This window comes from Eptesicus fuscus, chromosome 7, assembly GCF_027574615.1.
Source record: "Eptesicus fuscus isolate TK198812 chromosome 7, DD_ASM_mEF_20220401, whole genome shotgun sequence".
NCBI classification, from domain to species: Eukaryota; Metazoa; Chordata; class Mammalia; order Chiroptera; family Vespertilionidae; genus Eptesicus; species Eptesicus fuscus.
Genome location: NC_072479.1, coordinates 62519955 through 62538947, shown reverse-complemented (window position 1 = coordinate 62538947; position 18993 = coordinate 62519955). Strand labels below are relative to the sequence as shown.

At 36.8% G+C, this 18993-nt stretch overlaps 1 protein-coding gene across 1 annotated transcript in view; it reads left to right on the top strand.

Annotated features, from left to right (window-relative positions):
- The window catches only part of ARID2 (AT-rich interaction domain 2), a 189155-nt gene that overhangs the window by 127873 nt on the left and 42289 nt on the right, over window positions 1-18993 (top strand). Inside the window, exons 12-15 of the mRNA XM_054719141.1 lie at window positions 6161-6242; window positions 7999-8133; window positions 8835-9031; window positions 9267-12118. Coding sequence (XP_054575116.1) covers window positions 6161-6242; window positions 7999-8133; window positions 8835-9031; window positions 9267-12118 — 3266 coding nt within the window. The remainder of the gene's footprint in view (window positions 1-6160; window positions 6243-7998; window positions 8134-8834; window positions 9032-9266; window positions 12119-18993) is intronic.

Below are 18993 nucleotides of genomic sequence, written 5' to 3'. Positions count from 1 at the left end.
ATATTGCCATTTAAGTAAGTGGTGGAGGTCTACGTTTATCCTCAAAGAAACTTGAAGATTAAATTAATTGAGGGCCATGGAGAAACTGTCCAAGAAAGGAATTAATAAATTACCAGTGATACACTGAGTCATAATGGGCTATTTGAAAAATATTCAAGGGTATTTTCGATGAATGCAGCTATTTTTGCCTTGTCACTAACCTGTGACCTTAATGAACTCACTAGGATTTGGTCCTCATTTGATAATGGATGAAATTAAACACTGAGTTTGTGGTTTGTTTATTTATGTAGTCATTCATTTATAGAAGGTGTGAATAGGTCTCTAAGGACTAAAAGAGTTCATTTTTGACCTAGTGAGCACTTTATTACTTGCTCATTATGAATGACAGCTTTTTAATTATTTTTAGTTACCATTTTTAGTTTTGTGCACACCCTTCACCTCTGCCCCCCTAGTTTAATACTGCTTTCTTAGGGAATGGTCATCTTCAAACTTTTCCCTCACTTTCTCTCATCACTATTAAAAGTTAAGTAATCTTTCATCCATTTTTAGGTTGACATGTAAATTTCTTCACCATAGTTTTAATAGTTGTAAATAATATGTCTTTTATGTATATTAAATTGACATTTTAAAGTAAGTTAAATACTTTGTTTATTCAGTGGAATCTTGTATTGTCATCAATTTAAAAAAAACAAAACACAACTCTTAATATCAGAAATTATATGATGTCCCTCATACTCCTTGAACTCATACCCATCACCCTATCAATACTTCTCAGCTATAAATGTAGACAGTTTAAATTTTTCAATTCTTTTACTTTATTAAACTGTTTAAAATTTTATTATTACAAGTTTTAGTAATATATAGTGCATCAAACAACAGTAAGTACATTACAAATTTTTATAAATAATTATTAAATAAAAAGTAAAATTATTGGAAGTGCATTTATTAATGAGATGGACAATACTTTTTTCCCTAGTTCTCTGGAAAGTATTACTCCAGTCTGTCTAGGAATGAATATTTTTAGTTCAGCATCTATTTTATCTCTGTTTTTTCTTTTTATAGATGTAAGTTGGAAACCTAGTTCATGTTAGTAGATGAAGGCAGAACTTAAAATGCTTTGAATTTCTTCAGAATTATTGAAAATTATTAAAATTATATTTAAGATCTTCTGACAACTTTAGTTCTCCTCTGAGTTTGTTGAAATAAAAGAATTAGCAATACTTGATTCACAAAAGTATTTGTTGTCCAGTCATTAGAGACATTTATTTTTGTTTATTGAAAATATATCAAAAAGATATAAGATATAACTGTGAATTATACTTGCTACTCTTTTATTTAGATGTACCTTGTTTAACCTAATATAGTCAAGAAGTGTTAGCATAGCGGTCTCAATCTAGGTGTGAATTATCTGGTGGGCTTAAATGGTGATTTTTAGGCTCCATACCCTGAGTTTTTTATTTAGGTGGACCTGAGAATTTTCATTTCTAACAAGTTCCCATGAGATGCTGATGCTACTGGTGAGGAGACTATACGTTGATAACCACTGAGTTAGGAAGTTTAAAATATTGTTCATTTCAAAGCCAATATACAATGTTTTTTTGATAAAGTGCTTTTACCATGTGCTTTGAATCCATTTTTTTAAAACCTTGGTTTGGCAATGCAAATTTACCTCAATCGATTATGAATAATGTCTGCCACATAACCTACCCAATAAAGATAGTGTTTATTATTAAAAGTATGCTTACTTTTTGTTACTTAGGAAAAAGTCCACTGTTTTTCAAACCAAGTTAGTGTATGTTAATATATATTCCTGCCTTCCTTACTTTAAAATTCTGTGGTAAAGTTGCCATGAGATTATCATATGAATGAAATAAGATGTCACCATCTTCAGTATTTCCTTAAAATATTCTCTGTGCTTTACTTACACAAGATTCTGCCTCAGAAGTATTACATTCTTTGACAGTAGTTGAGGGATAGAGGAGGAAAAGACATTAAGCAATAATTGTCATCACTCTATAATATAGTTGAATTCAGAACACTCCAAAGGGCTGAAATACCCAATTTCTAATGCCCAACATTGCCCTTAACTATCTATCCATATAACAGAGGAATATGCAAATTAGCCGGGATGCTGCAACGTCATGACCCAACAGCAGGGACCTGAGGCTACATGGTGCCTGGCCGGGGCGAGGGACCTCAGGCCGCGCCCCCTTGCCCAGCAGGGTTTGACAGGGGGGCCTCAGGCCGCGTGCCCCGGTGCCGGGCTGGGAGACCTCAGGCTGCGCCCCTCGCCCAGCGGGACTTGATGGGGGACCTCAGGCCGCGCCCCCTGCCCCAGTGCCGGGCCGGGGGATCCCAGGCTGTACACCCTGCCTGGCGGGACTTGACAGGGAACCTTAAGCTACACCCCCCGCCCTGGCACCAGCCCGGGAGACCTCATTCCATGCCCCCCGCCCCTGTGCCGGGCTGGGGGGGCCTCAGGCTGTGCCCCCTGCCTGGCAGGGCTTGACAGGGGACCTCAGGCCGCACCCCCTGCCCCAGCGCCGGGCCGGGGGACCTGAGGCTGCGCCCCCTGCCTGGCGGGGCTTGATAAGGGACTTGAGACTGTGCCCCCCACCTGGTGCTGGCCGGGGATCTGAGGGTGCGCCCCCTGCCCGGAGGGGCTTGGCGGGGGTGGGGCCAGCCGGGTCTGGGTCTCCTGTGTTTTCGAAGTGCGTGTGGGTGGTGGGCGGGGACTTGACTCTAGGTCCTGCAGCGCGCCCCAGACTCTGACAGGAGGGAGATTTTCATATACATTTTACTGATTTTCTTTCATCTCTGACACTTCCATTATAGAGAAAGGGCAAATAGCAATATTAAAATATTTCCTCTAATTAATTCCCTTTTAATATGCATGAATTTCGTGCACCGGGCCACTAGTCCTATATAATTAAAGCCTAATATGCAAATCAACCAAATGGTGGAATGACCGGTTGCTATGACGCGCACTGACCACCAGGGGGCAGACACTCAACGCTGGAGCTGCCCTCAGCCCACGGGCCTCAGGCCAGCCAAGGCGGGTGCCAGTGGGGCCCCCCTTGCCCCCACTCCCCATCTCCCCGATCACTCCACCAGTTGGTTGCCCCACATATTGGCCCTGATTGCCAGCCTAGGGACCCTACCCATGCATGGGCCTCTAGTAATAAATAAAACACTGGGATAAACAGAAAGCCCTACCATAATACCTCAGTTAAAAGCAGGCTTTGTGAACATTAATGTTTCTAATTCTCCCTTTGGTGTTCCAGAGGTTTTTAAATAATAATAATAATAATAATAACAACAACAGCTAACATTTATACTTACTATGTGCCAGGCATTGTTTTAGTGGCTCTCATATAAACTCCTCTAATCCTCATGACCTATGAGGTCAATATACTATTTCTTTTTCCCATTTCAAAGACAGAGAGGTTAAGTAATTTGCCTATAGTTACACAGCTAGTGCTGAGTGATGAAACTCTAGAGCCAGCCCCTCTAGCCCCAGAGTCACACATTAACCATAATCCTGCAGTATTATTAAGAATGGGTGAGATTTAAAACTTTCTTTTCCAAAGTTGGAGAAGAGCAGTTATCAAAGAGGAGGTGATGTGTTCAGGCAACACAGTTTTAGGAAAGAATATATACAAAAGTTGAGTATCTGGAAATTGATTCCTTTTAAAGTATAAGTTCCTTACTGCCCTGTCCTGGAGGCTTGGCTGGTTAGTGTTGTCCCAGTGTGCCTGGGTTGTACCTTCAGTCCCAGTCAGGACATGTGCAAGAGGCAGCCAATGGATGCATGGATAGGTGGAGCAGTCTGTCCCCCCGCCCCCAAACCTCACTCTTCTAAAATCAATAAAGAAAAAAATTTGCAAAAAAAAAAAAATACTTTTAACGCTTAAGCACCTTTGTATCCTTTGAAAGGTCTTCAGGTATCCTGAGGAAAATGCTTCTCAGTTTGTAGCCACTTTCATAGTAATTTTGTTTCCAGATTATATTCTTAATTTAACTGTGGCTGCATCATTCTTCCTTAATTATGTTTGTAAAGTTTCTCATACTAACATAATTTTTAATGTTTCATGCAATTGTTAATTGATTGAGTATATTTTAGTCTAAGTAGGGTATACTCTCATGTACAGTTGGTTAAGAAAAAGGAAGATTTCTACATAGGTTCAGGCTTAGAAAGGTATTTTTTGTAACAGTGTTTTCAAGTTAGAAGAAAAGACAAGCTGAGGTTGCACCAGAAAAGTAATTTTGGTTCTAATTATGTTCTATTAAGAAGCAGCAGCCTTAAGATCCAGTAATTCCACTTCTGGGAATTTAATGAAACCCAAAACATGAATTCAAAAGAATGTATGTACCCTTGTGTTCATTGCAGCATTATTTACAATAGCTAATATTTGGAAGCAGCCCAAGTGCCCATCAGATGATGAGTAGATAAAAAAGCTGTGGTACATCTACATAATGGAGTACTACTCTGCCATTAAAAGGAATAAAATTTTACCTTTTGTGACAGCCTAGATGGATCTGGAGAACATTATGTTAAGTGAAATAAGCCATTCAGAGAAAGACAGTACCATATGATTTTACGCATATGTGGAATTTAATGAACAAACTGAACTTCCAAGCAAAACAGAGACAGACTCATAGGTAAAGAGCAGCAGACAGCTGGGGAAGAAGGGATTGAGCAAAAAAGAAAAGAAAGAGAGAACTCATGGACATGGACAGTAGTGTGGTGATTGCGGGTTGGAGGGGGATGGGTGGAAGTAGAAGAGGGCATAGAGGGAATAAAAGGTGATGGAAATATTTTAATTTTTAAAAAGAAGAAGCATATTGTCCTGGTGATGTAGCTCAATTGGTTAGAGCATTGTCCCCATACACCACCATTTCGGGTTTGCTTGGGGCACACACAAGAATCAACCAATGAATGCATAAATAAGTGGAGCAACAAATCTCTCTCCTCTCCCCTCCCCTCCCCTCCCCTCCTCTCCTCTCTCTCTCCAATCAGTCCATTAAAAAAAAAAAAGAAGCAGCATATCACAGTGTGAACTCTGAAATGTAATAAACCTGGATTTAAATCCACCACTCCTAAAAGAAGGCTTTTCATCTACACCAGTTTTGCTGTTTTCCATCATGTGTTCCTTTGTGAACTTAGTCTCTGAGCTTTAATTTTTTAATCTGCAAAATGGGGATAATTAAATTTAGATGTATGCATAATAGTGAAACAAATAATGTAACTGGTTTAATGCAGAGTAAATGTTCACTAAATGATTGCTATTAGCTGCTATTCCAATGTGGGGAGGTGGGGCTGATCAAACAAAGGCCAGAATTGCTTTCGATCATTCACAGATTGGCTGTGCTATGGAGCGCCTCTACTTCCAGTAACTTAGAAATGCATTTGTTCTGTTTGAGGATTCTAAGAAGTTTTGCTAAAATGTCACTTGCCAAAAAGTGGGTTCATTTTATAAGTTTAAAAATTATAAAATCATGCTGATTCAGTGGTGAAATAGTATAATATAAATAGTTCATATAAATAATATTATATATAACATGTTTATATTAACTAATTTTTAATGTTTTTATTATTTCCTTTGTTATATAGCATAGCATTTCAGCTTTAAGTTCATCTTATCTCAGAAATTTTATATATGCCACTAATAGAGTCAATATTCATCTTTTAAATTCAGAAGAGATGTAATTTCTGATACAATCTGCTTCTGTAACTAAAGTGAGAGTACTGATAAGCTGAGCTTTGTGACTTTGGGCTAGGTATTGTAATCACTTTGAGTCTCAGTTTCCTTATCTGTACCCATCTCACAAAAGAATTAAGAAAGATAATGTATGTAAAATAACCTAGTGTCTGACCTATGGGAGAAAGCTTATATTAACGATATAATCCATATTATTGTTATTATTTGAATGATGGTAAGGTTTAAAAAATAGTTCATATAAAGCGTCTAAGACAGTGCTTGGTATAATATGTGCTCCATTATAAGTTTCTTTCTTAAATTTTTACATTTTCATTATGCTTATATACCTTTTTAAAAGGTATTCTTTGTGAATATTAATTGCTTCAGTATCCATGAACTAAATATGGCATATAATGACTAAATTTTTAAAAATTATGTAAATGTATTTTTTTCTTTAGCTTCCAGAGCAGTTGTAGCACAGCATGTTGCTCCACCTCCAGGAATAGTGGAAATAGATAGTGAGAAGTTTGCTTGTCAGTGGTAAGTGGTTTCTTTCTACTAAGGCTTTATCTTTGGGAAGAATAAAGCAAAAGAAAAAAGCAAATGTATTTCAGCAGTCATCCTTTTTAGTTAGAATAGATTATCATTTATACGAAGAATGGACAATGTAAAACCACTTCACCTATATTTTGGAATTATTTGAAAGAAAAATATTTATCAGAATCTTCAGAATTATAATAGTCTTTGACTAGAATTTTATTAAATTGCACTACCTAATTTCAGAGTATAATTTGTGTTAAAAAGTTTTCTTTGATTTTGTAGAAAATAACGTTTGTCAGATTGTAGAATTTGTTTTTCTTAAATTAAGGTTTTATTAAACTAAATTGGACTGACATTAAGAAAATAAAACCAAATTTTATTAAGTGTCTCATCTTTTTCTTCAAAAGCAAAACAACTTATTCATTGCTAGTTAATTTTTTCTTTTTGTGAGTAAGGGGAAACTAATCAAATGATAGACTAGCCAGTTTGTCTATATTGAAATGAGCAACTTTGAAAATAATATTTTCTTGAGAAGATTGAGTAGTTATATCTCAGCCATTTTCTGAAGGAAAAACAGAAGTTCGATTTCATTTTGTCTTGGATAGTTAGTTGCCTCTATATTATTTATGAATTTTAACTTAAATTATTTAGAAGATTAACAGATTGAAATGAAGATTATTTTCCTGTGAAGTATTACTTTTAAAACTTTCTTTCCTTGATCCCTTTCTCTATTCTCCCAACATTATTTGTTTGCTATTCCATACTCTGTCACTCTGTGTTCCATATTTTTGATGCTTTCATATCTTTGCTCCTATGACAGTTTTCTCTAGACTTCTCTACTTAAATCAGGTTTATGATTTTAAATATCTCTAATTATTTGCTTTCCTCACGTTCTATATAGTTATACCATGACCCTTTGTACTTGATGAATCTCTTCCAATAATGTTTGGAAATGTTTATCTTCTACATTGAAACCAAAAAAAGTTTTTTGTGTCTAGTTGTTTTGAAAACTCTGTACTCAAAGGTTTATGAAAGTTGAAAAAAGTATGTACCACATCCACTATAAAATGTGTGGTGTTAGGTATAAATTTGGTCTTATAAATCTCAGTTGCACATTGCTGCCACTTCTGGGGGGAGGAGGAAAGACTCATTTTACCATTATTTTATCATACTTATTATTTGATGCATTTTACAAGAAACAGTTGTAAGTTGGCCTGTTATATGTATAAGTCCTAGAAAGAGTCCTATAAGGGTAACTAGGCCTCCAATCCTAACTTGTAGGTGGAAATCGCTTTATGAAAAAGGAAAAACTAAGGTTTGAAATAATCTATAAGAATAGATTTTTCTGAAGTGGGGAATGAGAGTGTATAGCAATAGCTCATAATTTGGAACTTCTGTTATATTTTGATTATTACAAGACAAGGACCTGAGTAGATATTCACTAAATCAAACTATTTATTGCAGAATATTTGTTGCCGACAGACCAAATCTGTTCTCACTGGAATATAAACACAGTTTTTATTTTGTTGGTAATGATGTTTTACACTAAAATAAGTATGATTAAATAGTTAATCTCTTTATTTGATTTAGTCTAAAAGCTAGCATGTATTTTTGCTAATAATATATAAAGCAGTAAAATTTGACTAGGCATAATTATTAGTTTATAATACATTGCCTTCAAATGGTTGTAGCATACTTAAATATAGAGTCTCCTATAGAGTATTGCATAATGTAACTTATTTTTCTCCTCTTTTAGGCTAAATGCTCATTTTGAAGTAAATCCGGATTGTTCTGTCTCTCGAGCAGAAATGTATTCTGAGTACCTCTCAACTTGCAGTAAATTAGCTCGTGGTGGAATCCTAACATCAACTGGATTTTATAAATGTCTTAGGTAGGATACATAGTTCTTAACTTTAAGTGAAGTTAATTTACATCACTTACAACTCTTCTTGTTCTTGAGAAATACCATACATATATATATATATAAATATATACATATATATATATAAATACCTCTACTACTTAAATACCATACATATATATATAAATATCTCTACTACTTAAAATTTCATATGGTTAGGTTGTAGTATGGTGGAAGTTTAAAACGGGAATTTTGGACATCACATCTGGTGTTTATGTTTGAACATTATGAGGTTTATCAAAGAAAGAGAAGGAGGAAATTAACTTTGTTTTTTTTCTGCCTACTTCTATATGTTAAAGACATGACTTTTGCCCTTTTTAATCTTGAATAATAAGCTATAACTAACACTCTTTAAATATTAAGGTTCTTTGACATTTTACAAATTTATAAAATAGGCATTGCCTAGAAGATGCAGGTTTTTTGTTAATTATATATGCAATAGAACTGTTTAAAACCCAACAATGTTAATAAATGATTATTTTAAAAACTGGAGAATTGATCTTTTATATTTCTTTCTCTGCTTCCCACCCTTGCAGAATATAGCTTGGAATCACACTGGTTCATACCTAAGTAGCAATGAATATATTGCTGCTGTTGTGTAAACATTGTTAGAAGTTAGTGATTTTTGCTAGTGTGCTAGTAATCAAAGCTGAGTATTGTGTACTTTACAGAACCGTGTTTCCAAATCATTCAGTGAAGAGAGTAGAGGATTCCAGTAATAGTGGGCAGTCGCATATTCATGTCGTAGGAGTAAAACGGAGGGCTATACCACTTCCCATTCAGATGTACTATCAGCAGCAACCAGTTTCTACTCCTGTTGTTCGTGTTGATTCTGTTCCTGATATATCTACAAATCCTTCACCTGCAGGTAATAATTTTTGCTGTTTTAAATATTACCAAGTTAATGAAATGTATATTGTATACATTAAAATGTATAACTTTTCCTTGTTTTTCCACTAGCATTTTCTGTTATTTAATCATATGATGCAAAGTTGTTAGATATTAATTTCTTAAAACTATTTTCTCATCTTAAGTAAAGTAATTCCTACATGCAGCTTTTCAGTCATACATTATAAAGTTTGACTTTTCTCCTATATTTTTAGGAATCCCTCATGGACCACAAACTGTAGGAAACCATTTTCAGAGGACTCCTGTTACAAATCAATCTTCAAATTTGACTGCAACACAAATGTCTTTTCCAGTACAAGGTGTTCATACTATGGCACAGACTGTTTCAAGAATTCCACCAAATCCTTCAGTTCATACCCACCAGCAACAAAATGCTCCGGTGACTGTCATTCAAAATAAAGCTCCAATTCCTTGTGAAGTTGTTAAGGCTACAATGATCCAGAATTCTATACCCCAGACAGCAGTTCCTGTTAGTATTGCTGTGGGGGGAGGAGCTACACAGAGTTCTGTGGTTCAAAATCATAGTACAGGGCCACAGCCTGTTACAGTTGTAAATTCCCAGACATTGCTTCATCATCCATCTGTAATTCCACAACAGTCTCCATTACACACCGTGGTACCAGGGCAGATACCTTCTGGCACTCCTGTTACTGTAATTCAACAGACTGTCCCACAAAGTCATATATTTGGCAGAGTACAGACCATGCCAGCATGTACTTCTACAGTTTCACAGGGTCAACAGTTGATCACCACATCACCCCAACCTGTGCAAGCTTCATCTCAACAGACATCAGCTGGTAGCCAGCCACAAGACACTGTTATCATAGCACCCCCACAGTATGTAACAACTTCTGCATCTAATATTGTCTCAGCAACTTCAGTACAGAATTTTCAGGTAGCTACAGGACAAATGGTTACTATTGCTGGTGTCCCAAGTCCACAACCCTCAAGGGTAGGGTTTCAGAACATTGCACCAAAACCTCTCCCTTCTCAGCAAGTTTCATCAACGGTGGTACAACAGCCTATTCAACAACCACAGCAGCCAACCCAACAAAGTGTAGTGATTGTAAGCCAGCCAGCTCAACAAGGTCAGACTTATGCACCAGCCATTCACCAAATTGTTCTTGCTAATCCAGCAGCTCTTCCAGCTGGTCAGACAGTTCAGCTAACTGGACAACCAAACATAACTCCATCTTCCTCACCATCACCTGTCCCAGCTTCTAATAACCAAGTCCCTACTGCCATGTCATCTTCTTCCACCCCTCAATCACAGGGACCACCTCCTACTGTCAGTCAAATGCTATCTGTGAAAAGACAGCAGCAGCAGCATTCACCAGCACCTCCACCTCAGCAGGTACAAGTACAAGTTCAGCAGCCACAAGTACAGATGCAAGTTCAACCACAGCAAACAAATGCAGTTGGTCAGCCTGCTTCTGGTGAGTCAAGCCTGATAAAACAGTTGCTGCTTCCAAAACGTGGTCCTTCAACTCCAGGTGGTAAGCTTATTCTCCCAGCTCCACAGGTTCCTCCCCCTAATAATGCAAGAGCTCCTAGCCCTCAGGTGGTATACCAGGTGGCCAATAACCAAGCAGCAGGTTTTGGAATGCAGGGGCAAACTCCAGCACAGCAGCTGTTAGTTGGGCAGCAAAATGTTCAGTTGGTCCAAGGTGCAATGCCATCCACAGGAGGAGTGCAAACTGTGCCCATCTCGAACTTACAAATATTGCCAGGTCCACTGATCTCAAATAGCCCAGCAACCATTTTCCAAGGGACTTCTGGCAACCAGGTAACCATAACAGTTGTGCCAAATACAAGTTTTGCAACTGCAACTGTGAGTCAGGGAAATGCAACTCAGCTAATTGCTCCAGCAGGAATTACCATGAGCGGGACCCAGGCAGGAGTTGGACTTCAGGTGCAAACGCTTCCAGCCAGTCAAGCATCTCCAGCTGGACAATCATCTTGTACTACTGCTACTCCCCCATTCAAAGGTGATAAAATAATTTGCCAAAAGGAGGAGGAAGCAAAAGAAGCAACAGGTTTACATGTTCATGAACGTAAAATTGAAGTCATGGAGAACCCGTCCTGCAGACGAGGAACCATGAACACCAGCAATGGGGATACAAAAGAAAATGAAATGCAGGTGGGAAGTCTTTTAAATGGGAGAAAGTACAGTGACTCAAGTCTACCTCCTTCAAACTCAGGGAAAATTCAAAGTGAGGCTAATCAGTGCTCACTAATTAGTAATGGGCCATCATTAGAATTAGGTGAAAATGGAGCATCTGGAAAACAGAACTCAGAACAAGTGGACATGCAGGATATCAAAAGTGATTTGAGAAAACCTTTAGTTAATGGAATCTGTGATTTTGATAAAGGAGATGGTTCTCATTTAAGCAAAAACATTCCAAATCACAAAACTTCCAATCATGTAGGAAATGGTGAGATATCTCCAATGGAATCACAAGGGACACTAGATGCCACTCAGCAAGATACTGCCAAAGGTGATCAACTAGAAAGAATTTCTAATGGACCTGTATTGACTTTGGGTGGTTCACCATCTGTGAGCAGTATACAGGAGGCTTCAAATGTGGCAACACAGCAATTTAGTGGTACTGATTTGCCTAATGGACCTCTAACTTCAAGTTTGAATTCAGATGTGCCTCAGCAACGCCCAAGTGTGGTTGTCTCACCACATTCTACAACCTCTGTTATACAGGGGCATCAAATCATAGTTCCCCACTCAGGATCAAGAGTGTCCCATTCTCCTGCCCTACCATCTGATGTTCGGTCTACAAATGGCACAGCAGAATGCAAAACTGTAAAGAGGCCAGCAGAAGATAATGATAGGGAAACAGTCACAGGAATTCCAAATAAAGTAGGCGTTAGAATTGTTACAATCAGTGACCCCAACAATGCTGGCTGCAGTGCAACGATGGTTGCCGTGCCAGCAGGAGCAGATCCAAGCACTGTAGCTAAAGTAGCAATAGAAAGTGCTGTTCAGCAAAAGCAGCAGCAGCCACCGTCATACATACAGAATGTGGTCCCACAGGTAAGTCATTCTACTATTACACTGCTCTTTTAAAAATTCTGATCTGGAAATACTATTTTAGGGGAAAATGTACTATTTTTCTGTCTCACCTTGAAGTGTTAAGTGTCAGCTTATCAATGTACTCAAGCTGTTGTGCTCTTTTGTTTTTCTCTGTTTTTTTTGTAATGTTAAATGGTTTTCAATTGTTAAACCTGTGTGCCACAAGAGGGACACTGGTGTGCCCCCAGAATTTTTAAAACATGTAATACCTAACTATTTAGTCAGGAGCACGGACCCCTTTTCCCTGAGATTATCAAATTAAAAAATGAAAACGGCAACACAATAGCCGTCTGGTGTGAATGAATCAAATTTATAACTATTCTTTTGTCAAATGGGCTGCAGAATTTTAGTAATTAGTATATGCGTGCCATGAGATGAAAGAGGTTGAAAATTGCTGACTTAGCACATAGTTTAAAGAGTATCCTATTTAATAAAGAGGGAATATGCTAATTGACCCTCACACTGTCACAAAGATGGCAGTGCCCACAGCCAATAAGGAGGGGATATGCTAATTCACTGCCACGCCCTCAAAGATGGCAGCACCCACAGCCACAAGATGGCCGTGCCCAGTCCCCTCAGCCCCGCCGGGGCAGCAGGTGTGTGGCAGGGCCGAGCCCGCCCCCAAGTGGGCCTGGCCGCTCTGCGCGCCTGCTTCTGGAGTCCCCCAGTCCCTTCAGCCCCCCAGCTGCCCAGGTCTGGCCCGAGGCGCAGGCAAGCCTCGAATGGTGGCTGCCCAGCTGCCCAGGGCCTCCCGAGGCTCAGGTAACCAGGGCCAGCTGAGGCTTGTGCTGCCAGTAGTGGCAGCAGCAGAAGTGTGATGGGGCGTCACCTTCCCCAATCACTGGGTCGCCTCCCACCCCTGAGGGCTCCCAGACTGAGAGGGGGCAGGCTAGGCTAAGGGACTCCCCCTCCAGTGCATGAATTTTCATGCACCGGGCCTCTAGTTTTGTTATAAATCCAAATTATTAATTCTATAGACCCAAGGTGGAGAAGCACTTGTAATCTAATCTTTTGGAGACTTTTTGAAATATAATTGTCTCTTGGAGTTTGGGGTGGAGTAGTGTTGCTGCTAAGAGTACTCCAAAAGGGAATTTCTGTATTTGATTTTGACATGTGTGGGCTTTTTTAAAGCTCTTTTCATAGTACTTCTGTAAAAAGGATGAATCCCATAAGAATTATCAAGTGTGTTCTTGTTATATTTATGTATTAAATCAATAGCCTTTGGTTTTTAAAAAATATTATTTACTAGTATAATTTCAGTTTGTTTCAGCTATTTGATATTTTTAATTTTGTGTTTCTTATCCCCTTGCTCTACTGTCATGTTTCTGCTCTTCCCTTTTTAATATCTTCTATTCCATCTGCATGCCTTTGTAAAGAAATGTGTTTTCTAGGTCAGTGCTACTATATTGAGGGTTCAATTAGCCTATAGACTTTAAGGACAATCCTATAAGCTATTTCTACTGAAACTAGGGATTCACTTAACAGTTGTCTCTCACCTATTTCCTGTAACACTTCTTCACTCTTTCTTTCTTAATTATTACTACATAGCCAGAACCTTCTGTGACTTGCCAACTCGACTAGCACTCTTCTGGCTTGGGTTTCTTCTCTGTGCTTATGGTGATGATAGCAGATCTGTGGTCATTGTTAGCATTAGTACTAAACCTAGGTGTGGGGAAAGGAGAGGAAGCAAACAAAAGATGAAAGAATAGCTTAGCTAGTTTGGCTCAGTGGATAGAGCGTTGACCTGCAGACTGAAGGGTCCCAGGTTCGATTCTGGTCAAGGGATATGCCCAGGTTTTGGGCTCAATCCCCAGTATGGGGCGTGCAGAAGGCAGCCAATCAATGATTTTTTCACATCATTGATGTTTCTATCTATCTCTTTCACTCCCTTCCTCTCTCTGAAATCAATAAAAATATATATTTTTTAAAAAGATGAAAGAACAGAGGATCCCTTGCTTTAGAATAGTTCATCCATAATCTTTGTTCATGTGAATGGGTAAAGCTGGACAATGCTGCTCTGGGGGCATAATGAGATTGTAATCCATATGTTAGTATTGCTCAGATGTATTTCAGGGTACCTAAATACGTTAACTATTCTTTAGTGGATGTTATGAGCATGGCAATAATTAATATTGAGTTTGGATGGAAAATACTAAATCATCTTTACTCAAACTTCTACAAATTGAGTTTTTTATTAAACACTAAAATAATGTTAGTATAATGTCTAGCATGTAGTAAACATTCAATTAGTTGGGTTTTTATAATTTTCTTTTATTTAATAATCTCCCAATTCATCTTGATTATGTGCCTGCTGTTTATTCCTTGTATATTCCATTATAATCCTAAATATTTACTATAGCGTAAGCCAAATTAGAGAAAAACTGCATTACTGTGAAGTTGTTTCAACCCTTATTTTTTGATTCTTTAATCTTTCAATGTGGTTATATTCCATAATGAAATCTAAGTAACAAAAACAATAATACTAGCTAATAAGACTACAACCTGTGCTAGGAACTTTGTACCAAAGCATTTTCTCATTTAATCTTCACAACTCTATTAGGTAAAAATTTTAATTATATTTTAGAGATGAGGTCCCAGGATGTAAATAAGTCACCCAGAGTCACTGCCATGTTGACCTCATATTGGTTACCACAAATACGAAGTGGTACAAGGACTGAAACCTGGGTGTGTGTCTGAAACCAAAACTCATTTCTCCATTATTTTAAAAGGTTCCTTTTTTAAAAGTTCTAGGAAGCCCTTTTATATCTAACATACTCATTAATTGAACTATTATGATATAGGATGTGATTACCATTAAATGATAATTTTAGAACATTAATGCTAAAACTCTTAATACATTGGACTTACATGCATCTAATTCGAGCCATAAAAGTCAGCCATTTGTTCCTAATCTGGGTATTAAATTGTAGTGTATTTCTAAAATTGGCATTTGGTTGGCATGTAAAAAACTTAAAAATTTGCTAGGAAAAAGAGACGTATACATGGTGTCTATGAGAATGAGAGTAAAAAACAAGCATTCTTATGTATAGTACTTAGCACAGTGCCTGCTACATAGGCACTGAGTAATGGTGCAGGTAATATTTTATCTTCCTGTATAGGATACTGTTCAAGATGACATCATATGTTTCCTTTGAAGGGTAGACTCTTGGGCCTTCTTAAGAGCCTGCTAATAGCTCTGGCTGGGTAGCTCAGTTGGCTAGAGCATCATCCTGATAACACCAAGGTTGTGGGTTCGATCCCCAGTCAGGGCACATATGGGAAGCAACCAATAAATGGAACAGCAAATTGATGTTTCTCTCTCTCCCTCTCCCTTTCTTCTCTGTCTCTAAAATCAGTACAATAAAAATTTTTAAAAAGAGTCTAAGAGAAAATCATTTTCATTGTTGCCCAGATTCTTTAAATTTCTTTATATACTCTTAAAGTTGCATTTTAGACCTTGGTTTAACACCATTTTACATTTGAATTGGTTCCTTAAAAGAGTAGATGAAATAGAGGATTTTAAATGTGATTTTTAAAAATATTTTTTTTTTAGCCAAACATTATTTTCACAAGTTTAAGGGATCTGGAGACGTTAAGGAGGCATCTGGACCCCAAGAAGGGGTTTCCAGACTTGCAGAATGCTCGGGTGTAGAAAGACTACAGGGAAATGACCCTGCTGAGAATGACCAACAGCTAATCCTTTCTAATAAATATCATTGTTATTTCATTTTTTGAGTTTATTCCTTCTCCTATTAATCAGCTGCATTAATTTAATTTCAGGAAAAATTTAGCAATAGAGAACTACATATGAAAGTAAATTGTATGATCGTAGACTTTGTATTTCAGTAGTATTTTAAATGAGTAGTTTATATAAATACAAAATAAATTGTATTTACTTCAAGGCAAATTTTCTATTCGTAGTTACTTAATTTCATTCTGTTATATTTGCTAGTTAAAGTGCAAGATACAGGATACTGTTTCTCAAAATCCTACCCTCTTCAGCTCTTTAGGAATTGGTATCTTCTGAAGTTATAAAGAAAAAGGAAAAATGAATTGAAAAACGAAACAAATTTTAGTTTACAAATACTTACCTAAAGACTTGTCTTTCTCAGGAGCATGTAAAGCACATGTTGAACATGCCTCTATCTATTAATTTCATGGTCTGATGATATGCCAAATTCTTGTATGTAAAAATAGTTTACTTTAAGAATGTGCCTATTTCAAGTATTTTTATATGTTGCTCCCAGTTCCCTGTCCTTCACACATGAATCTTTCCTAAAATGGTACTGTGTAAGCTGTGAATATTGATATCTTCCTGGTTCCTTTCTTTCTTTGTGTACTAAACTTCTATGTATTCTCCTTAAGAATGTAATTTATTGAAAATAGCAACATTATTTATTTCTAAAATTGGTATTTGGTTGGCATATAAAAATTTGAGCTTAAAAAGTTACTCAACCCATCAGCAAGCAGATCTGTAGCCTTAAAGGGGCAGCATAGATCACTTTAGCAAGAATCGGGAGAATAAGATTTGGGTTTAATTTGAGTACTAGTGTTCAAATTTGTAGACCAGGAGTACATAACTAAGGAAGGCATTACCACTAAACAGCTTTTTGTTTACATCTCAGTGTATTCTTACAAGAGAGGCTTGGAATGTATTAACTAGATTTATATTTAACAAGAGAAAAAAAAATCATAGTTTAAGAAAATGAGGGAATGTTAGAGCAGGAAGAGCCTGAGATGTTATCTTGTACAAAATCCTCATTTTTAAGTGTTGAAGTAAATTTCCCACCCACACAAAGAACATCTGTTTCCCATGATTTCTGTTGTTGTCTTAATTCTGTCTAAAGATCTGTACGTTTAGACAAAGTGAGAGTAAATCTATTTCTTCTTCCCTACTAGGGTTTACAACTATCTCTTCTTACTTCTTTATTAGAATGCACTTTCCCAGTTCCTTCAGTTAGATCTTAGATATCCTGGTGTCTGGTTTATTCATCATCTTATGTACCTCAACCAGTTTCATTTTATAAATGATTTCAAAATGAACAAAGTATATTTTTAATATTTAATAATTTATTTTGAGAAAAATAGATATGGCTATAGTTTTTCTAACAGATTGAAATGTTTAAGTTTTAGAATTAACTAAATTTATTTTAAAGTTTAATATTAATAAGAAAGTAAGGATTTAAGAGCCTGAGATTCCAAGTTTTATATCAAGAAATAGTGTAACTGAGAATTTTCAGCCATAATTTACTCTTGAAAAGGTGATAAAGGAAAGCAAGATTATAATTTCTCATTTTAACAAAGAGCAATATGTTTTCCAATACACACACACACACACACACACACACACACACACACACACCTGCTACATTAACTAACATTTTATGTTAATTTTACATACACAGAAATCACAGAATTGTTTCAAATCTGTTGTGTAATTTTACTTTTCTGGTCACTCACTGTGGGAGTTGTGCCTTTTCTGTCTTGATTAAAAGAAGAAACTAATAGTAAAAATTAGCTCTTTCTCAATAGAATAGAGCATTGATATAGAATATTCTTCAAGAGTAACTATTCCAAAAAAAGTCACTTTGAAATCTACTTTACATTTACATTTCAGTTAGGGATGCATTAATGATTTGGCAAGTCACTGCAAACAAGAATGTAAAGAAAAAGTAAACTTTTATATCCTGAAAGAAATACATTTTGCATTCTTATGTAAACCTACTTCTTAAAACAGAATTTAAATTGTAGTTTGAAAAATATGCAGTACAATACATTGTCAGATACATGTTTCCAGCATTAATTTGTGTTGATAGACATTTGTAGTTGATCTGTCACTGTCCCCAAAGTAAAATCAATCATCTTCCCTCCAAAATTTTGTTTCCCTTCTGGGCTTCTCTATTAGAATAATAATAATAGTAACACTTGCCATTTATTGAGAATCTAGAGCTAGGCTCTTCATGTATAATTTCTCTAGTCTTCCCGTCATCTCATAAGACAGATTTTATTGCTTACATTTTATAGATGAGGGAACTGAGGATCAAAGAGAATAAGTAGGTTGCCCAACGTCACAAAGCTAGTTAAAAGGCATATTGATGAACAACATAAACTGATGAACAAAAGCAGATCCAGAGACAGAGAAACATCGATCAGATGCTCAGACCTCAGAGGAAAAGTAGGGAGGGAGGGAGTAAGGGGGAGAGATCAACCAAAGGACTTGTACGCATGCATATAAGCATAACCAATGGACACAGACACCAGGGGGTGAGGGCATGAATGAGAGTGGAGTGTGGGGGGGGGGGGAGGATTAGGACACATATGTAATACCTTAATCAATAAAGGAAAAAAAAAAAGGCGTATTGAAATTTGAGTTCTGATCTGTCAAGCTGGAAAGTTCACATCTTATCCATGACACACCTGCATTGCTCTAACATGCATGTTTTTCATGCATTCTTAAGGGTGGGATCCTATTATAGAAACAATTTCATCATATCCCAAAAGTGGATTGTTTCTCCTTAGAGCTTGGAACTCACAATATTGTATGAATTTACATTTCTGAGAACTTTTTCAACATTTTATTTTCTTCTTAACTTTTATGGTATAAGCCTTATATGTTTGTGTTTTGTCTATTTTTTTAAAGTTATTATGACTTTTTAATCTGAGACTTTTCAGAAATTTTAAACTAAGCTTTACCCAACCATTTCTAATATTTCCTAATAAACGAACAAGTACATTTTCTCAGTTTAAATTTATTGACTTTAAAGAATGCTTTGAAAATGTTGTGCCACCATTTCTAGGAGAAATTCGATATTATTTTTCCCCTTTGTCATTTTATA